The 25,342-nt window shown below is 34.1% G+C and overlaps 1 protein-coding gene across 15 annotated transcripts in view; it reads left to right on the forward strand.

The window, feature by feature from the left end:
* The window catches only part of MYCBP2 (MYC binding protein 2), a 282,822-nt gene that overhangs the window by 54,276 nt on the left and 203,204 nt on the right, over positions 1 to 25,342 (forward strand). For all 15 annotated transcript variants that reach the window (XM_023186011.3, XM_026446684.2, XM_026446688.2 and 12 more), the window contains exons 6-15: positions 1,139 to 1,381; positions 1,613 to 1,684; positions 3,647 to 3,743; positions 7,553 to 7,626; positions 7,766 to 7,904; positions 9,423 to 9,499; positions 10,174 to 10,378; positions 12,603 to 12,767; positions 15,392 to 15,550; positions 21,887 to 22,091. In XM_023186011.3, the coding sequence (XP_023041779.2) occupies positions 1,139 to 1,381; positions 1,613 to 1,684; positions 3,647 to 3,743; positions 7,553 to 7,626; positions 7,766 to 7,904; positions 9,423 to 9,499; positions 10,174 to 10,378; positions 12,603 to 12,767; positions 15,392 to 15,550; positions 21,887 to 22,091 (1,436 nt within the window). The remainder of the gene's footprint in view (positions 1 to 1,138; positions 1,382 to 1,612; positions 1,685 to 3,646; positions 3,744 to 7,552; positions 7,627 to 7,765; positions 7,905 to 9,422; positions 9,500 to 10,173; positions 10,379 to 12,602; positions 12,768 to 15,391; positions 15,551 to 21,886; positions 22,092 to 25,342) is intronic.

Here is a 25,342-nt window from a genome sequence, read left to right on the forward strand (position 1 = left end):
CAGCCGGCAAAGAGAGCTTGTTCAGGGAAATTCCTCTTTTTAAAACCATCAGATCTCGTGAGGCTTACTCACGATCATGAGAAGAGCCCAGGAAAGACTTGCCCCTATGGTTCAGTTACCTCACACTGGGTCCCTTCCACAACACATGGGAATTCAAGATGAGATTTGAGTGGGAACACAACCAAACCCTACCAGTGTGTATAACTATTCACATCTCAGATTTATTTTGGCACCCAACTGCATATTACTTGTCCATTTCAAAAAGCTTAGCAGAGAGTTTAAAGCAGGGTAGACATGGTAGTACTGCAAGGTGCTGTATTGAAGGAGACTGAAATCCTTTCTGGAGGGTTGAACTCTTGACTTCAAAGGTTTTCTGCAGATAAAACACTGTTTATTGCATTTGAGCTCAGAAACAAATCAATAAAAAAAGCACATGGAAAAAGGCACCATTATTGAGAATTAGCAGAAACAAATATGGTAGAATCAATCCTGCCAAATCCTTAGATATTGAAATTATTTGATATAGAATGTGTATGTGTATGAATATATAAGGTATGGTTAAAGTAATAAAAGAAAATACCAAAAGTATGATTAAGGAGTGAGAATATAAAAAGTAGTCAGACATTAGGAAAAAAAAAAAATTGAATTCCTGGAAATGAAAAACCAAACAATTACAATTAGAAACTTAAAATGGGCTAACTATTGTATAATATGATTGAAGATGGAAATGGCGAACTAAAGGATAAAGAGGAAGGAATTATCTTGAATGCAACAGAGTGACAAGGAGAGAAATATGGAAGATAAAATAAGAAACATGGATCAAGAATGACAAAATCTAATGTAATACAATCTGAGTTCCACAAGGCAATAATAGATTTGTGGAGATAGAGTACTTGAAATAATGGCTAAGATTGTACAGTATTGGTGAATGACATGGAATCCCAAGAGTAAAGAAGTCTACCTTGCTTGAGATTTGCTTCTTATAGATGAACTTTTAGTTGGTACTTTTTGCTGGCATGCGAAATACCATTCTGAACAGTTTATTTTCTTATAAATGATGATATGTTACCAAAGTATCTTTGTTTTGTGTTTGTAACATTTAAAAATGTTTTTCATTTTTTTCTTCTCTTTTGACTAGGTGCCAACAATTCTAAATTCGCTACAGAGAAGTGTACAAGCAGTTTTGGTGGGGAAAATTCAAATTCAGGACTGGTTTAGTAATGGCATTAAGAAAGCAGCTTTAATGCACAAGTGGCCATTAAAAGAAATATCTGTTGATGAAGATGACCAATGTCTACTTCAGAATGATGGATTTTTTCTTTATCTGTTATGCAAGGATGGATTATATAAAATAGGCTCTGGATACAGTGGAACAGTTAGGGTAATGTGCTTTCTTACAGTTCCTTAATTTTACAGAGTTATAACCATAATGAATTGTGTTCTGTGTGTTTCTAGTTTCATTTCTAGAATGCGACCTAATTTGGGTGTAATAATATTTATTTGAAAACTATAATTAAAATACATGCATTACATGTCATTCACCCATTTGTATTATTTTTCATTGACTGTTGATTATGAAACCACTGATAGACTAACTTTTGTTATTTTGCAGGGCCATATTTACAATTCTACATCCCGTATTAGAAACAGAAAAGAAAAAAAGTCTTGGTTAGGGTATGCTCAGGTAAGAGACTATCCACAATAAACCAAAATTTTCTTATCTTTTAAAACATGTGATTTGTCCTTGTTTAATCAATAATATCACTTCTATTTAAACAAAAATGATATAGTTTTACTAATATGGCCATAACAACTGAATAGTGTAGTGTAAAGAACACTGGCTCAGAACTCATAAGAGGTTCAGTGTTAGTTCTGGCTCTGCTTATTACTAGCTATATGACTGGACAACTCATTTAACTTATTTGGTCTTCTGTTATTTAGCTTTAAGATGGGATTAAACATACTTTCTTTAGAGTTCTTGTTTAAGTGAGTCTCTAGATAAGAATTGAAGACCACCTTTATCATTAGCATTTTTTTTTTTAATTGAGACAGAATCTCACTATGTCATCCAGGCTAGAGTGGAGTGGCGCAGTCTGGGCTCACTGCAACCTCTGCCTCCTGGGTTGAAGAGATTCTTGCGCCTCAGCTTCCTGAGAAGCTGGCACTACAGTCCCATGCCACCGTGCCTAGCTAATTTTTTTTGTATTTTTAGTAGAGACAGGGTTTCACCATGTTGGCCAGGCTGGTCTTGAACCCCTGACTTCAAGTGAGCCACCTGCCTGACCTCAAGTGAGCCACAGTGCTGGGATTACAGGCCTGAGCCACCCCACCCAGCCTGATTAGCACGTTTCAATTGGAAATGTATACGTGTCCTGAGGCCAAATTAGGGTTTCTTACCAGAAACTCTTTCATTTTAGTCTAGATTCAGTACTTTCTAGGAAACAGTGTTTGGCCTGCTCAGTAGACAACTACCTGCATGGAGAATATGCAAAGAATCACAAGAGAGAAAAGCCATGGGCTGGTGTGTCTTTCTTAATGTTGTGATCTTATCTCCTGACCAACATAGCCAGATAGGTGTCAGCCTTTTACAAGGTCAGCAGCCAGATGGATACATTACTCCTCCTCTTATGGAGAAAAGCAAATGAAGGATGGACAAGAGGGACTAGAAATATTTTTTTCCATATGGTACCCACCTGAACAGTGAAGCCCAAGTTCCCTTGTATAAGGATAGAGAATAAAGATTTCCCTGCATACCTGCCTTGCTGAGCCCATGAGATTTGTTGTCAGGATCAAATGATAAAAGATATTTGAAACTATTTTGAAAACTATGGAAATTATTATTATTATGTGAAGAATAATTCTACTGTATCAACTATTGGGGAGAATTTGGAATTAAAATTTTTTTTGGAGTTGTAGTTTCACTCTTGTCACCAAGGCTGGAATGCAGTGGCGCGATCTCAGCTCACTGCAACCTCCGCCTCCCAGGTTCAGGCGATTCTCCTGCCTCAGCCTCAGACAAATCCCAGCCTCCCAGAGTGCCTCAGCCTCCCAAAGTGCTGGGATTACAGGCGTGAGCCACTGCCCCCAGCCTGAAATTAAATTTTAGATAACAAATTAGTTTCTCAGTAATTGTCTCTTAAAAGTTGAACTTAGCTTAAAATATGTCATTGAATTTTTATTTGTCACTCTACTATGTTTTATCTAAGAAATAATGCCGTGGAAAATATTTTATTATAGAAGTGTGTTCAATGACATACCACACCTTCTGAAACCGCTGTGCTATTCATTTTCAAATAGCAAACTCAATACTTGTTATTTTTCTTAAATTATTTGTTAAAGTAACAGTGATCATTTATATTATTTACTTGGCAAGTGATACGGTCATTCTGAACAAAATGTTTGTACCTGTACTGTCTTGTGTAGTATACCTAATTATGTTTCTGGGAAGGTGTTAAATCAATTTTCAATAATGACTTTTCCTCTAAATGAGAAGAATGTTCTTATATTTTTAATCTTTAACATCTTTTAGACATCAGTATTTATGTATTATTGTAACTCAAAAACCTGTAGTATGGAGTTGTATGGCTGCTGTTTCTGCTGAATTAGTAATAAATATTTTAACAGGAAAATGTTTTGCTGTTATCAGGGTTATTTATTATATAGAGATGTGAATAACCACAGCATGACAGCCATAAGGATAAGCCCTGAAACACTGGAGCAAGATGGTACTGTAATGTTACCAGGTATGTTTCAAGTAGTCATTTTTTTCCACAAGCAATTTTAAGAAATGTGCATGTTAGGCTATTTAGACAAATAAAGAATGATAAGCAAGGGATAGTGGTTGCTTATAAAAGGGTTTTAAAAATCTTGACATACAAAGCGTTTTATAGTCTATGTAAAGTTAATACATATCAAGACAATAGACATAGAAATATAATAAGTTTTAATATTTGTTTTCAAACTTGGCCATCTATGGCCTAATCTCTGACCTCACCCCACCATGATTTTCTTAGCTACTGAGTTAGTGGAGTGATGTAACTGTGTTGCTCTTAATAAAATCAGAACTCTGACTCTCATGTGATCCAGTATAAAGAACCTTCTGTTTATTTTTACTTTAACAACACTGCAGTTGGGTTTTCCTCCTTTATTTTATTTTATTTATGTTAAAGGGATTTCAGAGACAGAGTTTAGGGTGGGTCAGGAATTTTTTAAAAATTTCATCATTTATGCTGCTTATGCTTCTTAATAATGCTTTGATAAAGGTCTTTTGACACAGTTTATTTTGCTTTAATTTTGAAGCTTTTATATATTCACTTAAATCACTGCTAAATTCTCAGGCAGTAGGTCTCAAATTTTGTCAAATGCTGGAAAAATGTATATTCTTTATTGTAAGGTCTTTGAATTTGCTTATAATGTTGATACTTTCTGAAGCTGTTTATATTAAAATCTTGAATGTCTAATGTGTCTGTCAATAATTTCATAGTAGCAATATTACTTGTAAGCACTTGACCATCTGAAAGTGAGAGCTACTTCTGAAGAGTGCGTTGAGAAGAATAGCCGCTCCTGGGCTGCATGTTAATTTTTAGATATAATCTTAATAACTTCATCAAACATTTATTTGAACCTTACTACCTATACATAGATATATGTTTGTGTACATGACAGTATGTTAAAGTAAATACCACATTTCATGTCCATTTCAGAAATAGAGCAGCTTTGGAAAGCGGTTGACTTAATAAAATCATTTTGAAAATAGCCGTCTATTTTCAGATATGTCAACAGGGTTTTTTTTTTTTTTTCTTTCTTTCTTTTTCATTACAAGTCCTGGGCCATGTCTTTGGTTATAACAACAATAATGATAATAATAATATTAAAAAATACTTTTGATAACATGCACACTCCCTGCACATATTTATACATGTATTAAAAGTAATCATGTTTGTTGTATAAAAATCATATGAACCAAAAAGAATGAATTGAAATAATTATAATCCCACTTCCCATATATAAACAGTATGAACATACTGGTAAATATCCTTCTCCTATTTTTCCTGTGTGTATATGTCCATACTTGTAAAAAAGTGTGATCATATGCTACATATTGCTTTTTTAATCTATCTCTTTCACTTAATATTCTGAAAATATTTCTAGGTCATTAAATAGTCTTCTACAATATCACTTAAATGTTACAAAATATATTCCATTGATTAATGTTTGGGAATGAAAGCCTTCCAGTGTTTTGCTATATAAATTGCACTGTAATGAGCATTCCTGTTGTGCTATCTTTGTGCCAGTCATTTTAGGATAATGATGTAGAGGAAAAATTCTAAATTGACACATGCCCTCCGCTATAACACATGGGTACTAATATCAAGGATTTACTTCTGAGAAACCCTGCACATGTAATAGAGACGGTGACTGAGAAGACAACTTGAAAATATCTGCCTACAGCTGTTTTATTTATTCTGCCTTGATAAAAAAAATTACTCAGTGTCTTTATTCAGTTTAAATTCTGTTGCTTCGTTTAACTTCTGAAGTGCCACTTTGAACAATACAAGCGTGACTTTCTGTGTTTCATAAGTGTGTGCTGTATTAGTGGTGAGGAGAGAACCAAACTTCGGGAAGATAGTCCCGTATTTGTCTTCAGAACTGGCACACATTGCTTGATGTATTCCTGAAGATATGATCTTAAAATACTACATGATGGATAAAGAAAGGATAAAGAGAAAATCTTGAAACCACGTGGCAGAAGACTCCTCCCTCAAGCCTGAAGAAGCCTTTTGTAATTTTCTCATTTTTTTGACCTGGACTGAATTTTCATCAAATAGCACTTTTTGTTTTTCCTGGGTAGGGCTAGCTCCGCTCTGTAGCCTTCCAATCAAGGAGCAGAAGTAAATTGTCAGGTTTATAGGTGGTAATGAATACCATGTTTCAAGTTGACATAAATCAGGTAATTCCCTGAGCTTCATGTTCCAGCTTGTCTTACCGTATAGTTTATTTAAAAAGTATTTCAACCTAGTTTTAACGAGCTTAAAACATACTTTTTTCTCTGATAATTGTCATTTTATTCTTTAAACCTCAGCTTATCTTACAGATTGTATCTTTATGTCATTTTCTCCCCATGTCTGGTGACAGGTTGCCTCAGTTCTGAGGCTTTTTGCTACTCTTCTTGCGCCGCTTCACTCCTCACCCCTGCATTTATCTGAAATTATAATGAGTTTTTCTTCTTTGCTTTTTAGTTTAAAATCTTACTGCTTAGAGCTTGAGAAGCATCTTTCTTGCGCCTCTTTGTGTTCTGTACAGTGGACTAGGAACTCTTTCTTTTGATTTCTCCTCTCTTTGATTACCAAGTCTCTTGGGCTACCAGTGGGCCTTGTCTCCCAGTTTCTATTTCCAGTTTGTGATCCCTGAATTCTCTATTTGGTAAGGGTCTGCCTGTGTTTTGCATATTTATGATAAGGAAGTATGCTAGTATGAAGCTCCTGGGCAAAGATAAAGAATAATCTAGCTTTTTCGGGTGGGCTCCATTACTGCATTCCAAAATCAGAATTTTATGTTTTGTTGATTCAGGTGCAACTAGAAATGAAATGTTATTTTTTTTTTGGTATTGTGATTAATGGAGAGATTCATCCTAGTTCTCTGCAGTTATTTTGGGAAGTATGTGTGTGTGTGTGTGCTTTTAACTTGCTTGCTGAAAATTTGTTTTTCCAAAAGGATAGAATTTATACTCAGATGTTGATTTTGCTTGTAGTTTTGTGTTATTTAGTAGCAATCACTAACACATGTTCCTGTGGTCCTTCTGTAATACTGGTATCCCTTGTTAGAATTGAGCTTGTGCATTATTGTGATCAGAGTATGTGGTGTACTATTTTATGGAGATGCATACAGTATTGATGAAATACGGTATTCTAGCCAAGATACATGACTGCTTTGAGATAAAAGTAAAAACGTAAGCATGTATTTGTGTGCTCTGTGTTGGACAAATATTTAAAAAGTTTAGAGCACACTAAATGCTAAAAATGCTGTGAATAACCATAGAATTTCTAAGTGGGAAATGCACAACTGGTTATGAATATCCATTTTACAAAGCAAGGGATATCTAGTTGGGCACAATAGACATCAAATACAGAAGCTGTAGGTCTGTATTTTTCTGTGACACTAATGACTGTGATGTATGTCTGAGAGTAGGGTGTTGCCTCCATTGCATGTGATTGTATTGAAATGATTGTAACCAACATTATAGTTTGTTCATTGTGGTGCATGTTTACTATCAGACTATATCTAATACTAACTCATTTTGAAATGAGGTGGGATCTCAGGTCCTTGGTTATGGAAGATTTATAAATATAAGCAAAAATGTAATAAGTATGATTAGTTGAATTAATCTCTGCTAATTTGTAATTCTTTATTAAAAAGCTCAGTCTCCTTTTGAGTTTAAGTTTATCCTTATTGCGTGGAGAACTCTCATTTTGACTTCAACAGAGGAGTAAATTCATTTTGCAAGGTATTTGCTTGTATTGTAATATAAATACTTTTTCTTCTTTTTGCACAGATTGCCACACTGAAGGTCAAAATATTTTATTCACTGATGGAGAATATATTAATCAGATAGCTGCTTCAAGAGATGTAAGTATCCTGAATCTTAAGTAATTAGTGTAAATTGAATTTCTCTGCCTTAAATTATTTAGCTTTTATTAGATAGACTGTAGAGCCTTGAACGACCTCTTTCTGTAATGTAATGCTGTGGATGTTTTATTTTTCGTAGGATGGCTTTGTTGTCAGAATATTTGCCACAAGCACTGAACCTGTTCTGCAGCAAGAATTGCAACTTAAACTGGCTAGAAAATGCTTACACGCCTGTGGTATCTCACTATTCGATCTGGAAAAGGACTTGCATATTATAAGTAAGATAGCAAATCAAGTGTTTTCCCCGTATTTTAATTTTCAGATTTTAATTCTCTTAAAAATGAATTGTGTTTTCACCAGTTCAGCTTATATTGTAGCAGCTATTTTGTATCTGTTACTATTAATATAAAGGATAATTTTGAATTAATATGAATAAATAGGAAATGTGGCTTTTAAACAAAGTATGATATTTGAAGATCATTCTAAGGAAATGTCTAATAATTTCTCATTTTTGTTTTGAATAGAGCAAAAGAAAATAAAATTTAATGAGAATTATGGATGGATATTGGTGAATGTCATTAGTTTGTATGCTGCATCATTATTCAACTATTTAAAAATTTGAAAACTTACATTGTAAATGTCATTACAACAATATGCATAGTTCTCTCATTGAAATTGTTTCAGTTTTTACTTGAACAGATTTTCAAGGTAACTATAGAATGGTGTTATAGATTGTGACAGTGGTAATTGGCCTTACACACAGGTCAGTAATCTTTCATTTGGATAGAGAAATGCACATAACTACATAGTATTTCTTGGACTTAGATTATTTGCTCTTGTAATGTTGTAAAAGTAATTAGGTTCATGAATTCTCCTGAGAGTTTTAGTTTTGGCTTCCCACGCTACTCCAGGTTTAATAGTGACCTTCCATAACTTGTAGGGTTCTTTGCAAGATCCTCCTTTTTTGACTGTTATCTCATTATATTTAATAAACTTGGCATTAGTGCTTTACTTTATGTATTCTAATTTTGTAGTATTTTTATAATTCTTCCCTAGAAAAATATCGAATTGAAATTACATATTTAAACTTTTAAAAGCCCATAAACTAATTAGTAGTTTGTATAGCTGGACAAAATCATAAAATGTAGTATATATAAAGTTACAATTACTCATAGTTTTACAATTTGAAAATATGCATAAGGATCTGTGTGTATATGCATTATATATATATATATAATATATATTTGAATTTACGGAGTAGCTATATAAGATGTTCTTCTGTAGAAAAAGACATAGGCAGAGAATCTGAAATACTTTAATTCAGATATCTGCATGGCATTGTTGTAAGCTCAAATGACTCTGTGTCTGGACTAACCTCTCCAGCCTTTATATTTGCTTATTTGTAAACCAAGTGGTATAGTTGAGGAATCAAATGAGATAAATTTTGTGAATTGTATAATGCCTGGTACCTAATAAATGCTCAATAAAAATTTGGCCATTTATACATTAATTCAAGGAATATTGCTGACAGTGAATTTTTAAAATTTTTTGTTGTATATTTAAAAAATTAATTTGGTACTGGTTTGGAACAAGAAAAACAGATTATGATAGCTTTATCATTCCTTGGAGTACTATACCTATGGTTAATATGTTTAAAAATTTGAGTGTGTAACATTTTGTCATCCTTGTTTTTTAGTGATTTTGAATTGACATTGCAATCACTCAAAATAGTACATGTTGTGTTTAGACTTCTTCGTATTAGAAATGCAATAGTATTTATTAGTCTCGTATTTCAGGTACAGGATTTGATGAGGAGTCAGCAATTCTTGGTGCAGGACGAGAGTTTGCGCTAATGAAAACAGCAAATGGAAAGGTAAGTTACTCTCTGGATTAAAAATTAGCATTCTCTGATTTAAGAGATTAAAGTACAATCTGTTGATTAGTTTATATAGTTTGCATCTTTAAGGAGAATAATCTTTTAAATTTTGATTTAAAATTATTTTTTATGAGATAAAATTTTATTCATGTTGGGAACAGTACAGGCATGCCTCATTTTATTGTGCTTAGTTTTGTTGCACTTCACAAATAATTGCTCTTTTTACAAATTGAAGGTTTGTGACAACCCTGAGTTGAGTGAGTCTGTTGGCACCATTTTTCTAACAGCATGTGCTCACTTTGTGTCTCTGTGTCACATTTTGGTAATTCTCTAAATATTTCAAACTTCTTTATTATTACATCTGTTATGGTGATCTGTTATCTTTGATGTTACTATTGCAGTTATTTTAGGGTACTATGATGTGTGCATATAGAAGACAGAAAACTTAATGGATAAAAGATATAAAAAAGCTATTATGAACTGTGTCTTCTTGGCAAAATATGTGTATTTCTTGCTCAACTCCCGTAAGTTGAATAGTGTAAAAAAGAGTTTGTTTTTATGTGAATTTTGTTTTTCAGTAAAATATTGATGTCCTTTTTTTTTTCTCAAGTGAAATGTGATGCACTATTATAAAAAGCACCATAATTCCTTTTTTTTTTTTTTAATGTAAGATATATTACACTGGCAAATACCAGAGTCTTGGAATCAAACAAGGTGGTCCTTCAGCAGGAAAATGGGTTGAGCTGCCAATTACAAAATCTCCAAAGATAGTACACTTCTCAGTTGGACACGATGGCTCTCACGCCCTTTTAGTTGCAGAAGATGGGAGCATATTCTTTACAGGATCTGCTAGTAAAGGAGAAGATGGAGAATCAAGTAAGTTGAGTGATCAACTATGCATTTAGTAAGAATAAATGCTCTATTTTAGTAAAAATAAATAAAAATTTATTAACATAAAGTTACCAGTTTCAACAACGCTAAACTCACCAAGTTAATAGAGGATTTTACACTCGGGACATATTTAGTTAATGGCAATGGGTTATTGTTCATTGAAAAAAAAATGTGCTTGCTAATTTCATTCTAAAGTTCGTATTTATGAATTTTTATGCTTTATAGGAACGTGGCTATTCATCTGAGAGTATATGCTTTTTTTATAGCAGTTAATGTTATTTTAAAAACTTACTTGTTGCAATAGATTATTTTAGGAAACCCAAAAACTTTAGAAGGAATGTATACTTCAGAATGCAGGTGAACTTTATATAATCTTTTGTAATAGTATTGGCTATGGATTACGGTTTTTTGTTTTTGTCTTTTTTGAGACGGGGTCTTACTCTGTGACCCAGGCCATAGTGCAGCAGTGTGATTAGCTCACTGCAGCTTTGACCCCTGGGTTCAAGTGACCCCCTCCACCTCAGCCTCATGAGTACCTGGGACTATAGGCACATGCAACTGTGCTTAGCTAATTTTTGTATTTTTTGTAGAGATGGAGTTTTGCCATGTTACCCAGGCTGGTCTCAAACTCCTGCATTCAAGCAATCTGCCAGCCTCCCAAAGTGCTGAGATAACAGTCATGAGCCAGCATGCCTGGACTGGATTACGATTTTTGGTGTTATTTCTCTGTGATGGAATCATTGCTAAGCAATGACAAAGAAAATTATTTTGTTTATGTCTCATATTTCTTACGTTTCTGTGCCGTCTTCCTCAAAGTGTCATTTTTCTCTTTTTATAAATTCTCACGTACTTTATACATTTTAGCACATTGGAGAAGCATCTTATAGGAATTAGGTTGTAAAGCCAATACATAATGTAAAAATAATGTGAAAATAAAAGTTATTTGGAAAAACCCTTTAAAGTAGCCATAAAGTGTATGATTATCTCTCAGAGTAATTTTTCCTTCTGGCATTTGGAGGACATTGTCCTTTCTTTGAGGACCAGGTAAAGTAGTTGTAGTGTATGTGTCTGTATATATATATGTGTGTTTGCATATACATATATGTGTGTGTGTGTGTGTGTGTGTGTATGTGTGTGTGTGATGTCATATGAAAAGTAGAGTATTTTAAGCCCTGGCACAGCAGCAATACATTTTTGTTCTGAAAGACATGCAGGGACTGGGGTTGACTGAAGGAACAATTGGTTTCTTGTTTCCCATATTTTGCCTAGTTCAAGGATTTAGTTTTTGAGAACAGTGGCTGCTTGAATCACCACATTTAAAATTATTCACTCTCCTTCCATATATATATATATCTCCTTTCCTTATAATATCTCATTGACGGCCGGGCGCGGTGTCTCACACCTGTAATCCCAGCACTTTGGAAGGCCAAGGCAGGTGGATCACGAGGTCAGGAATTCGAGACCAGCCTGACCAACATGGCAAAACCCCATCTCTTCTAAAAATACAAAAATTAGCCAGGTGCGGTTGCGGGTGCCTGTAATCTCAGCTACTCAGGAGGCTAAGACAGGAGAATCACTTCAACCCGGGAGGTGGAGGTTGCAGTGAGCTGAGATCATGCCATTGTACTTCAGCTTGGGCAACAGGAGCAAGACTCCATCTCAAAAAAAAAAAAAAAATGTGTGTGTGTGTATATATATATACACACACACACATATATATATGTGTGTATATATATGTGCATATATATATAATTGACTTGATGTAACTGCTTATTCAATATATATGTTGAATGAATGAGGAACTTCTTTTACTTTACAGGATCTAACAAGAATACATGTGAATTACAACTTGGAAAAAAAAGCAGATTTTAGATATGTGTTAGTAGAATGGTATTAATAATGCAATAGCTAATTTAGAGATTGGGCCCTCCAGGAGTTTGGTAGAAAACTAGTATTACTCACTGAGAATTTGAATGTACTTCAAAGAATGAGGATCTAGCAATTATAGCATAAATATTAATTGACCAGATGAGGCCAGCAGGTTCACTAATTTTAAGTGACGTGTTGGGAAGCCCAGGCCTTTGTGAAAATGGACAAATAGTGTCATAAATGTAAATAATACATTTTTTTTCTTTGAGCTTTACATACAAACCATTATTATTATTTTGATACATAGAGATTTTGATTTAATCTAATTTCTTTTTTAAAGCTAAGAGCAGACGGCAATCCAAACCTTATAAACCTAAAAAGATAATTAAGATGGAAGGAAAGATTGTGGTGTATACAGCCTGCAATAATGGAAGTAGTTCTGTTATTTCTAAAGATGGAGAACTCTACATGTTTGGAAAAGATGCCATTTACTCTGATAGTTCAAGTAAGTTAAAAAAAAGTTTTATGCAAAGAAGTTTCAGTACTAGTTTTGTATGACAAAGACATATCTAGAAAATTTATGTTTGTAGCATGCTTTCTCTACATTTTTTACATTTCCTTCCAAATGTGAAATATTTCGAAAGAGAAATTTTCTGTCCTATCTTGTCATTAGGAGCACTGTCCCTAGTTTCATGCAGAGCTAATCATAGCGCTTGGCAAGGGAAGCTTCACTGTAGCTGTGACTTCTGTGGAATGCTTTTTCTAGATTCAGGTGCTTATGGGACATGTCCCTGGGACAGTGGTAGTATCCTGGAGAAGTGATTTTCATGACAAAGCTAGTTTATTGTTGAAGTATTTTTTCTCCCCCATTAGGGTGTTTGGCTGGAATGATCTGTCTTATTTACTGTTCTATCACCAGTGCCTAGCACAGTGTCTGCCACATTGTAGGGTCTCAAGAATTATTTTCTAGTGTCTGGGTGACTGATAAACCAAGTTTAAGAAGTGGATATGAGGGGTAGAACTAGCTAAATCGTTTTATATTTATAAATGCTAATCTCAAAAACTTGTCATATTTGGTTACTAGATTTTCTTTCTAGCAGCTAGAAATGAATATAATGAATGAGGCATCCCACTTGGAGGGATTTTATGTGTGATAAGTATGTAAAGCCTTTGAGTTTCTTTGTAAAAAAGGAAACTAGAATTAATGAAGTTTATGATTAGAAGTTTATGTGATTGTCCCATGCTGGGGAAATTACACCTGTAGAACATTTATAACCATTAATTATTAAGTCAAGAGGTACCCAGATGATAAGTGAACTGGCTTAATGCTATAATATTTAGATTCTCAATTGGATGCAGCTATCAGAGTAAATCAGAATTTGGGAGTGGGCTCTTGTACACTTTAAAAATAATATTCAAAATAATTATTGCTTACTAATATCCACTGGGTAGAGCTGATGGAAACTTGTATATTTCTTCAACATATATTTATTGAGCATGGATGATACATTAGTGATTGATGGACCTGTCAGACCTGGTTACTGCCTTTTTAAGGATCTGAAGGACAGTTGAGTATTATAGGACTTAAATGTTGGTGAAGTGGCATTGAATGGTTATGGACATAGACTCAGATCCTAGCACCAACACTTTTTTTTTTTTTGGTGGGGGGCAGGGGTGGAGTCTCACTCTATCCCCCAGGCTGGAGTGCAGTGGCGCAATCTCAGCTCACTGCAACCTCTGCCTCCTGGGTTCCAGCGATTGTCCCACCTCAGCCTCCCAAGTAGCTGAGACTATAGGAATGCACCACGACGCCCAGCTAATTTTTTGTATGTTTAGTAGAGACGAGAGTTCACTGTGTTGGCCAGGCTGGTCTCAAACTCCTGACCTCAAGTGATCCACCTGCCTCTCAGCCTCCCAAAGTGCTGGGATTACAGGCGTGAGCCACCGCACCCAGCCCCTGGCACCAACACTTTTAATTGGGTAACAGTTTTCTTAACCTTTAACTGGGTGTCGGGTTACTTAATGTTTAAGAGTTCTCTTTTTGTTTTTTTCCTACCTGCAAAAAATAATGATAGCACCTGCTTCATATGGTTGTTGTAAAGATTATAGGAGGTAGAGCTTAAGAAATGCTTAGTACATCATGTAAGGTCTCAAAACATGTCAGCTAGTACTGTTAATAATAAATAACTAGTGTTTTATATATCATACACATACACTTAACCTTTTTCAAATGTGCTAGATATTAAAAGTGGAAATTTTTGAGGTATAATTAACCAAAAGACCTAAACTAGTGTAAGGTGAAAGTGAAGGACACCTCAAGGTAGTGATATCTGAGCTAATAATGTAGAACAGTTTTCCCAAAGCTTACTTTGAGATTGATATTATTTGTCATTTAAAACAAATACTTGAAAACGTGTTTTTATTTTAATGTATATTGGAAAAATAGTCAATAATCTTTGTTTATTAATGTTATTACTACTTGATAAGGTTGAAGATGCTACAATCAATTTAGAGTTGATACAAAACATATTAAACAGATAATATGAGTGGCACTTGGATATGACAAGTATAATGAAAGTAATATATGGATAAGTGAAGTTTAGAAAATAGTTGTGTATTGGATTATGGAAGAAAGCATTGTAGGTTGAAAAGGATTGAAAAATACTGTTTTGGAAAGTCTCACTAGTTTCTACAAAAACAATTTCATGTCAGTATACTATGGCGAGTATTTTACTTTGTTTTGCTGAGGCAGGTCAAAGCAGGTAAAATAAATTATTTATGGACTCCTTTGCGCTTAGACCAGAAAAGCTTGAGATTTTCTGACCCTTCTGAGTACTGTGGAGAGGGGTTACCATTTGGAGGAAGCATTCAGGAGAAGTAAGCTTGAGAGAAAGCTACGGTGAAGTTATGTCCCAAGTCTGGATGATAACGTTTTAGGATTCATTGAAGCTACGTTACAATGTTACAGAGTTAATTCAGTGATACTCTTGCCAGTCTTTTGGCTACTTATTTCTCATTTTGTTGAGTTATTTTGCCCCGGAAATAAACAGTTCTGCATTGAGGTAGTTCTTTTACTAGGCTCAGAAGGGCCTTTTTATTGTTTTTACTAAATTTGTTTCTTTCCTTTAGGTTTGGTAACTGATTTGAAGGGCCATTTTGTAACTCAGGTAGCTATGGGCAAAGCTCACACTTGTGTTTTAATGAAGAACGGAGAAGTGTGGACATTTGGTGTAAATAATAAAGGACAGTGTGGACGAGACACTGGTGCCATGAACCAAGGTGGGAAAGGTAGGTCTTTAATTCTTAGATATTACAATTTTTCTTGTCTTTTCATTAGTTTTTCAGAACAACATAGTGAAAAGTCTTGTTCTTTTCAAAATGAGTGGCTCTTCTTTTTCTTTTTGTTCCTATTTAAATTTTTAAAAATATTTTGATGGTTAGATAGTAGGTATATGTATGGGGTACATGAGTTATTTTGATACAGACATATAATGTGTAATAATCACGGTAGGGTAAATGGTGTCTCCATCATCTCCAGCATTTGTCCTTTCTTTGTGTTATGAGCATTCCAATTGTACTCCCTCAGTTGTTCTGAAGTGTACAACAAATTATCGCCGACTGTAATCACCCTGCTGTGCTATCAAATAGTAGATCTCTTGAATCTAATTATGTTTTTGTGCCAACTAACCATCCCATTTCTCACCCACTTTCCCCAACTACCTTTCCCAGCCTCTAGTAACCAGCATTGTACTCTCTATCTTCATGAGTTCAATTATTTTAATTTTTAGCTCCCACAAATGAGTGAGAACATGTGAAGTTTGTCTTTTGATGCCTGCCTTCTTTCACTTATCATAATATCCTCCAGTTACATCTTGTTGGAAATGATAGGATCTCAATCTTTTTTATGGTTAAACAGTACTCCATTGTGTTTATGTACCACATTTTCTGTATCCATTCATCTGTTGATGGACACTTAGGTTGCTTCCAAATCTTGGCTATTGTGAATAGTGCTGCAATAAACATGAGAGTGCAGATATCTCTTTGATGTACTAGTTTCCTTTCTTTTGGGTATATCCGTAGCAATGGGATTGTTGGATCATATTCTAGTTTTGGGTTTTTGGGGAAGCTTCATACTGTTCTCCGGAGTGGCTGTACTAAATTTACATTCTCACCAACAGTGTACCAGTGTTCCCTTTTCTCCACATCCTCTCCAACATTTGTTATTGCCTGTCTTTTGGATAAAAGCCATTTTAACTGGGGGGAGATGATATCTCAGTGTAGTTTTGATTTGCATTTCTCTGATGATCCGTGATGTTGAGCACCTTTTCATATACCTGTTTGCCATTCATATGTCTGCTGTTGAAAAATGTCTATTCAGATCTTTTTTACATTTTTTTAATTGGATTTGAGTGGCTCTTTGACTTTATACTTGTGAATTAGGAAAACCACTGAATTTCTTATTTATTTGATGATAATTATGATAAAATATCACTGGAAAAGCAAATATACTTTAGATTTTAGATTTTTGAGCAAATGAGCTGGCTTGCTCAAATCATCTTCTAAATTCTACATAAAATAGTGCTTCTTTGACTTAGCATCTTTGATGACTACATTACCCCAGAAAAGTCTTTTCCAAACTTTTTGTTATTAGCTGCTTTTATACCACATGTTTGAAATTTTAACCATTTTTGGCAGTAGTCTATCTGGCAAATATTATCATCCCATTTAACAACACATGCTACCTGTAATTTAACCTGTTCTTGACAACTAAGAGTGATCCTTATGAATATCTGACACTTTACCAAGAAAAGACTAAATTGTAGACACATCTTCTTCACAGTATCCTTTGCCCCAACCCTCATGCCATTGAAGAGAACAAAGGTCTTTATCCTTTGATTGCCCTGTATTTTGTGGTCTTGTTTTGTTGTTGTGGTTTTAAATAGCATGTCTACTTCTTGCCTTCAATTTTTACATCTAGCTGCTATCATTATGTTTATACCTTTCACTGCAATTTCTGATTTTCTGTTTTAAATTTTGTATGGGCAAGAGAATAAAACAATACATATATATTATTAGAACTAAGCGTTGAACTTTGGTTAAAGTACCAATAATTTTGAGGATTAATGCTATATAAATGAACAGAACCTGGTTTTTCTGTTCTGAGTCTTTGATGTCAGACTCATGTGGATCTCAGGAACCCACCCTTCTTTGTCTTTGCCTTATTTGTGTGTCTGTGTGTGTATTTAAAATATATCACTTTAAAAATGAGCAAGTTATTAGAATATATTGGCAAATGAGGAAGGAACAAAAGAAAGAAATGGATTACTTCACAATGGAAATACTTTGATTTCTTGCTAAATTAGTGAACTTGTTTTGGACAATAACTGCTAGGACAAAGGGGAGAATCAGTTTTTTTTTTTTTTTAATGTATGTTCAGATTATGTTTTATAAGAAGTCTGAACTGAAAAACATTGTTTCCTCATTGTGAAACTCTTTTGTGAAAATTGAGCGTAAATTTACACGTGTTCTAGATTCTTCAGTGATATTTTGTAATAATCAAAGTAAAATTGTTAAAAGATTTTTTTAAATAGAAATGATACCTACCCTGTTGGTAAGTAATGAATTAGAAAGCAGATGAGTAAAGTAAGACACATACAATGCATACTGATTGCAGAGTCATAATGGATGCTGGGGAGGATGTGGAGAAAGGGGAATGCTCATACATGGCTAGTGGAAATGTAAATTAGTACAGCAACTAGGGAAAACATGGATTTTTCATTCATATGAAGGTGACTCAAAAAACTGAAAATAGTACTGCCACATGATCCAGCAACCCCACTTCTGGGTATATGTATCCAAAAGAACGGAAATCTGTATGTCAGAGAGATGCCAGCATTCTCATGTTTATCACAGCAGTATCTGCAACAGCCAAGATATGGAATCAACTTAAGTATCCACCAGCAGATGAATGGGTAAAGAAAATGTGATACATACGCAATAGAATATTATTCAGCCCTAAAAAAGAATGAAATCTTGTTATTTGCAGCAACATGGATGGAACTGAAGGACATGACGTAAACTGAGATAAAATAAACCAGGGACAGAGAGACAAATATCTGTGGGAACTAAAAAATTGATTTCATGGAGGTAGTAAATAGAATAGTGATTACCAGAGGCTTTATAAGGATAGTGAGAGGGGGAGAAGAAGAGGGGTTGGTTAATAGGTACAAAAATACAGTTAGAGAGAAGGAATAAGTTCTAATGTTCAGGAGCAGAGTAGGGTGAATGTCGTTAACAACAACATATTGTATATTTCAAAATAGCTAGAAGAGAGGACTTAGACTATCCCAGTTACCCTGACTTGATCCCACTTACCCTGATTTGATCATTAGGCATTGGATGCGTGTATGAAAACTCACATGTATGCCATAAATAGGTACAACAGTTATGTGTCAATTTATAAAGAACATAAAGGAATATTTTAAAAGTTTCTTTAAAGCAGGAAAGTACAGAAAATATTGAAATATTAAAAAATTGTGTATCTACCATGTCTTGTCATTTTTTTTCAGTTAAAAAAAAATCACAGGTAAGATTCAAGTGCCCCATATTCCCCTTCCAAGGCTTATTATCATATTCCATTTCTCTCTGGAGCTAACTGCGATCATGACTTTGATAAGTATATGTTCAGTCATGTTCTTATATATTTTTACATGTTCTTTTATATTTTATGTGTACAATAATATTGCATAATCATATCTCTTTTACACATAAAAATACACTACTGTTTTATGTGTTTTTATAAGTGTTAATCTGTTATTTATATTTTTCTACAAATTGTTTTTTTCCTCATCATTCTGTTAGAAATATGTCCATGTTGGTTCATATAAATTTAAATGATTTATGTTAACTAATGTGTAATATACCACACAATGAACATGCCATAGTGTATCCATTCTCCTGTTGATGGATGGGCTTATTTCCAATTTTTCATTGTTATAAATTAGTTTAAAACCTGCTTTATACATGTTTCCTGGCAAACGTTTGAGACTTTCTGTGGTGTAATTGCTCTGTTGTGGATTTCAGTTTTATTGGATTTTTCTTGAAAGAGATTGTACCAGTTTATACTCTGACCATTAGAGTTGGATTTTCCACATCACGTCAAATAGTTGATATTGACAGACTGATTTTTGTCAATTTGGTGGCTCTGAAATGGTATCTTACTGTAATTTTTTGTTGTATTGAAGTATAATATGCATGCAGGAAAGTATACATAGTATCTTGATGAATTTTCTCAAATTGATTGTATTCATGTAATCAGCACCCAGATTAAGAAACCACATATTACCAGCACCCCAGAAAGCCCCACTTTATGTTCCTGTCTGCTCCCCAGTTAATTACCATAAATTAGTTTTCTTTTTATACCTCATATAAATGAAATCATGCAGTATGAATTCTTTTGTGTCCAGTTTCTTTTCATTGTTTTATGTTCATGAAGTTCATACATATTGTTACAAGTAGTTATAGATTGTTCATTTTTGTTCTATTAAATTATACATAGATACTATGGTTTTAAAATTCTTTCTAGTATTTGGGTATTTGGATGGTTTCCAGTTTTGGTTAGTATGAATAATATTGCTGTGAACATTCTAGTAAATGTCTTTTGGTGAAAGTCTTTATTCATGTCTTTTGGGTGTATACCTAGGAGTATAATTGCTGGGTCTCTCATTTTTCTTTTAATTTTCATCCCCTTGGTTATTAATACTGAGTTTGAACATCTCTTCAAACTTTATTTTACTTACTTTTAAAAATTGATTTGTAGGAGCTTTTTTTGCGTATTTTGTTTTACGTGTCTTTGACTAACCTGTGGTTTAAAGTTTCATTTGTTATACATAATTTCAAAACTTTGATGTCAAAATTTCCAATCTTTTTCTTTATAAATTTTTGATGAATGTAGCCAGGTGGGAGATTTTATTTTCCATGTAAATCAGAACCAACTCTATCTGCTTGACATTGTGATTGAAATTCCATTGACTGTAAAGATTAATTTGAGGATAATAGTTCCAGTACTGTTGGAATGATTAAATGAGTAATGCTTATAGAACTAGTTACAATAGTGCTGAGTACATTTTAGCTATGATTATTAAAAATAGTCACTGAGGCTTCCTTCAGGATCACCTTATTTTAATCCTAGATATAGCTATCTGATGCTTGGTTGTCTAATTTTTCTGCTTGCCCATAGATCAGAAGTGGCAAAACTCCAAAAGGCTACATATGCTATGAGTTTATTTCTTGATTAGATAAACCTGTATTGAGTGATAGCTATATGTTAAGTGGATGTTATAGGTGTAGGAGAATAGGGTTGACTAAGAATAAGAGATAGTATGAACAAGACATAACCTCATAACTTAGATCCCTTAGGAAAGTCAAATATAAAATATAATTACTAGACTCCCACAGATTTGTTCTCCCATCCTATGGTCTTATAGTACAGTGTTCCGTAAAAACCCTATCAGTTGTAGTTTACATTTTTATTTGGTTATTTGATTAATGTCTTTCTCACTATATTATAAGCTTTATAACAGCTCATTATTAACAGTCTTCAGTTTCTAGAGCAGAGGTCTGCAGAGTATATAACCTGATGTCATTTTTTACATAGCCCTCCAAGCTAAAAATTGATTTCACATTGTAAGGATTGTAAAAAATGTGACAAGGATTTGTATGGGCCACAGAGCCTGAATTATTTACTGGCCCTTTATAAAAGGTTTGTTGATTTCTTGCCATGAAAGAATCCCTGGAGCATAGTAGGTGTTCAATTTAGAAAAAAAAAAAAAGATGAATGAATTGTAACACCATTTTAAAAAGTGGTAAGTGAGGTATAAAGAGGCACTAAGGAGGTAGTGACTGACTGCCTGGAAAAGGTAGCAAGTGCTTTCATAGGGAATGACTTCTGAGCTGAATTTTTGAAGGCTGAAGTTTCTCTGCTAGATGAGATAGGCAGAGACATCTTGTAAATGAGGAAGGAAGAGGCAGAGGGAACAAGAATGAACAAAGGCCCCAAGCATATGGAAGGACACAGAGTATTTGGAGAGCAGAGGGAAAAGAAATGAGATTGGAGAAAATTAGGAGCCATCTTGTCCCTACTGCATCTTGCTGAGTTTTGCTCTGCTGAAGACCTTGGAAAGTCATTGGGGGTTTGTAAATTATGAAGTTGTGGGATCAAATGTGTGCTTTGGGAGGATGATTGGTGGCAGTAGGAGGATGATCTAGAGTGGGGGACTATCGGCGTGGAGCATGGTTGGGAGGCTTTCTTTGGTCTGTTGAATGAAAGTGTTGGTAGTGAGGATGGAAAACAGGAAAAGATTTAAAAGTATGATTGACAGATGGTAACAGTCAAGAGACATTTGATAATAGCCTTCCTTGCCTTCTTTTGCAGAAATGAAATGGGGAGAGTGTTTATTAGTGGTCTGTAAATTAAAATTTATTTTCGTTACTCAAATTTAAGCATTTCTTTGTATAATTTCTTGGATTAGCATGTTGTCATTTTTTAAACTGGGAAATATAGTCATCCATCTTTTATACATGAAAGTAATCTGTATAACAATTATAAATTGATCTGTCGAATAGGGTTTGGAGTTGAAAATATGGCAACAGCAATGGATGAAGACCTGGAAGAAGAACTAGATGAAAAAGATGAGAAGTCTATGATGTGCCCTCCAGGCATGCACAAATGGAAGCTGGAGCAGTGCATGGTTTGCACTGTCTGTGGAGACTGTACAGGTTATGGAGCCAGCTGTGTCAGTAGTGGACGGCCAGACAGAGTCCCTGGAGGGTAAGAGAGAGTGATTCCTACTGAAGAACATGTGCAGAACACATTTCTTTGCAAAATCATTCCAGATTATACTCTACTGTTAATATTTTTTTCTTAAAGACACCATGGCATCTTCATTTGATCTTAGCCAAAAGGCCAAGAAAGTATAATTCTTATAGTTGTTTTCTGTTATAATAATTTATATTTTAGTGTCATTTTTAAGGTTGCCTTTCTTTCATTTGATTCATTTAAACCATTATTTAAAAACAGGTCGTAAGTTCTTCAAGATTTGGGGCTGTGCCTTTATTTGTATCATTTTTCTAAGCCTATTTACTGCCAAATATCTATTATATTTCTTTTTGTTGAACATGAATCTTTTCTAAATAAAATTATCAATATCATATAGAGTACTTGATTAGATATATAATTTTGTTTTAAATTAAATTTACCATTTATAATTTTAGAAATTTCGTATGCTTCTAAAGTTACATCATACCTGTTATATTAATCCTTGTTCTCAATGGACCACATTTTTCAGGATTCTATATTATTGTAAATTTAAATTTAAAGTTAATATGTAAGTTTGGCAGAAGAAGAATGCAGGTTTTCTGCTAGGATGTTAGGAAGAATTTTGAATCTGTTTTCTACATTGCTAGTTATAGTCACTGTAACATAATGGGATATTCTTTGTAAGATCAGCTTTCTGATAATTGGCTGATTTGGGGGAGTAGAGAAAATTTTGCGAAGAGAAGCCCAGAAGGAAGACAGCCATCCCTGCATCTTGATCTTCCTCTTTGGCAACTCTGTAATAGTTGCTTCTTCCCAAATACTGTCTGGATCTAATAGGCGTTTATTTCTAAGTTTATGTTTGGCCTATCGTAGTTAGATAGGTCATATATAACAGGCCTTTTCTTTAAGGCTGCTGAGATGTGATTTTTTAAAAACAAATTTTCTTTATATTATTAGTGTAAGCAATAAACAGTCATCTTTATCAAAGGATAATACTTATTCTGTCGTGCTTTATGTTTGGCTCTGTTTTCTGTTTTTAAGCACGTAACTTCTTTATTTTTAAATTTAATTCGGATGCAGATAGATTCTATGATTATTTTTTAACAGTGTTGGAATTGAAATTTATTCTCCTGGATCTCTCCAACACTATTTCCATTAAAATTCAATGTTATCTGGGTGTAGTGGCCCATATCTGTAATCCCAGCACTTTGGGAGGCTGAGGCCAGAAGTTCACTTGAGGCCAGAAGATCACTTGAGGCCAGGACTTTGAAACCAGCCTTGGCAGCATAGCAATACCCCTATCTCAAAAAATATATAATAAAAATAAAATTTAATATCCCTACTCTCTGAATTTCAGCAGCCAGTATATATCATGAACAAAATCTATAAATTCTCTGGTCTCTTTTGAAATTAATAATTTTTTCCCCCAGAGACTTATATAGTTTATAACAATTATTCATAGACTTACATGGACAATACTAACCAAGTATAATAATTGCTTTATTAATGAAGCAAACTGAATATATCAGAATACTAAGGACTATTAAGCTGACTTCAATTTTTATAAAATTGTGACTACATATCTTATGATAAAATAAATATAAAATTGACCAGCTTAACCATTTTTAAGTAGACAGTTCTGTGGTATTAAATCCATTCATAATGTGCCACTCTTACCACTGTCCATCTCCATAACTCTTCATCTTGTAAAACTGAGACTCTGTACCTGTTAAACAATGACTCCTCATTCTTCCCTCTCCCCTGCCTCTGGCATCCACTATTCTATTTGCTTTCTTTCTCTATGATTGACTACTCTAGGTACCTCTCGTATAAAGAGAATCATAGAGTATTTGTCTTTTTGTAACTGGCTTATTTCACTTAGCATAATATCCTCAGGGTTCATCCAGGTTGTCACATATATCAGAACATCCTTGCTTTTTGAGGCTGAATGATGTTCTATAGTACGTGTATACCGCATTTTGCTTATTAATTCACGCACTGCTGAGCAAGTTGGGTTGCTTCCACATTGTAGCTATTGTGAATAATGCTGCTGTGAAGATGAGTGTACAAGGAGCTCTTTGAGACCCTGTTTTCAGTTCCTTTGGGCATATACCCAGAAGTGGAATTGTTGGACCATATGGTAATTTTATTTTTAATCTTCTGAGGAACTGCCATACTATTTTCCACAGCAGCCAACCAGTTTACATTCCCACCAATAGTGTACAGATGTTCTAGTTTCTCCACGTCCTTCTTAACACTTGTGATCTGTTATTTTGGTAGTGGCATCCTAATGGGTATGAGGTAGTATCTCATTATAGTTTTGATTTGAATTTCTCCAGTGATTAGTGATGCTCAGCATCTTTCATATGCCTGTTGGCCATTTGGAGATCTTTGGAGAAATTCTATTCAAGTCCTTTCTCATTTTTGAATTGGGTTGTCAATTTCTTTTTATTCAAACTATAAATTCCTTATCAGATATATGATTTGAAAGTGAAAAGCCCTGTCTGTGGGTTATGTTTTTACTCTGTTGACTTTGTCTTTTCAAGCACAAAATTTTTAAAATTTTCATGAAGTCCAGTTGTCTATTGTTTTTTTTGTTGTTGTTGCCTGTTCCTTTGGTGTAATATCCAGGAAATTATTTCCCAATCTAGTGTTGTGAAGAGTTTACTGTATCTTTTCTTCTAAGGGTTTTTTTTTTTTTTTAAATAGTTTTAGGTCTTACATTTAGGTCTTTGATTCATTTTGAGTTAATTTTTGTATATGCTTTTAAAGAAGTATCCAAATTCATTCTTTTACATGTGGATATCCAGTTTTCCCAGCGATGTTTATTGAAACGATTATCCTTTCTCTATTGAATCATCTTGGCCCCTTTGTTAAAAATCATCTGACCGTATATGTGAAGGAAGGTTTCTCAGCTGCCTATTCTATCCCATTGGACTGTATGACTGTCTTTGTGCCACACCTTATTGTTTTGATTACTGTAGATTTGTAGTAAGTTTTGAAGTCAGGAACTATGAGTACTTTGTTCTTCTTTTTCAAGCTTGTTTGGCTCTTTGAAGTCCCTACAGATTTTCTATGAATTTTAGGATAGGTTTTTCTGTTCTGTAAAAGACATCATTGGGATTTTGATAGGGATTACAACGAATCTGTAGATTGCTTTGGGTAGTATGAACATCTTAAAAACATTAGTCTTCTAATCCATGAACATAAGATGTGTTTCTATTTATGTCATCTTTAATTTCTTTCAGCAATGTTTTATAGTT

Source organism: Piliocolobus tephrosceles, chromosome X (genome assembly GCF_002776525.5).
Source record: "Piliocolobus tephrosceles isolate RC106 chromosome X, ASM277652v3, whole genome shotgun sequence".
NCBI classification, from domain to species: Eukaryota; Metazoa; Chordata; class Mammalia; order Primates; family Cercopithecidae; genus Piliocolobus; species Piliocolobus tephrosceles.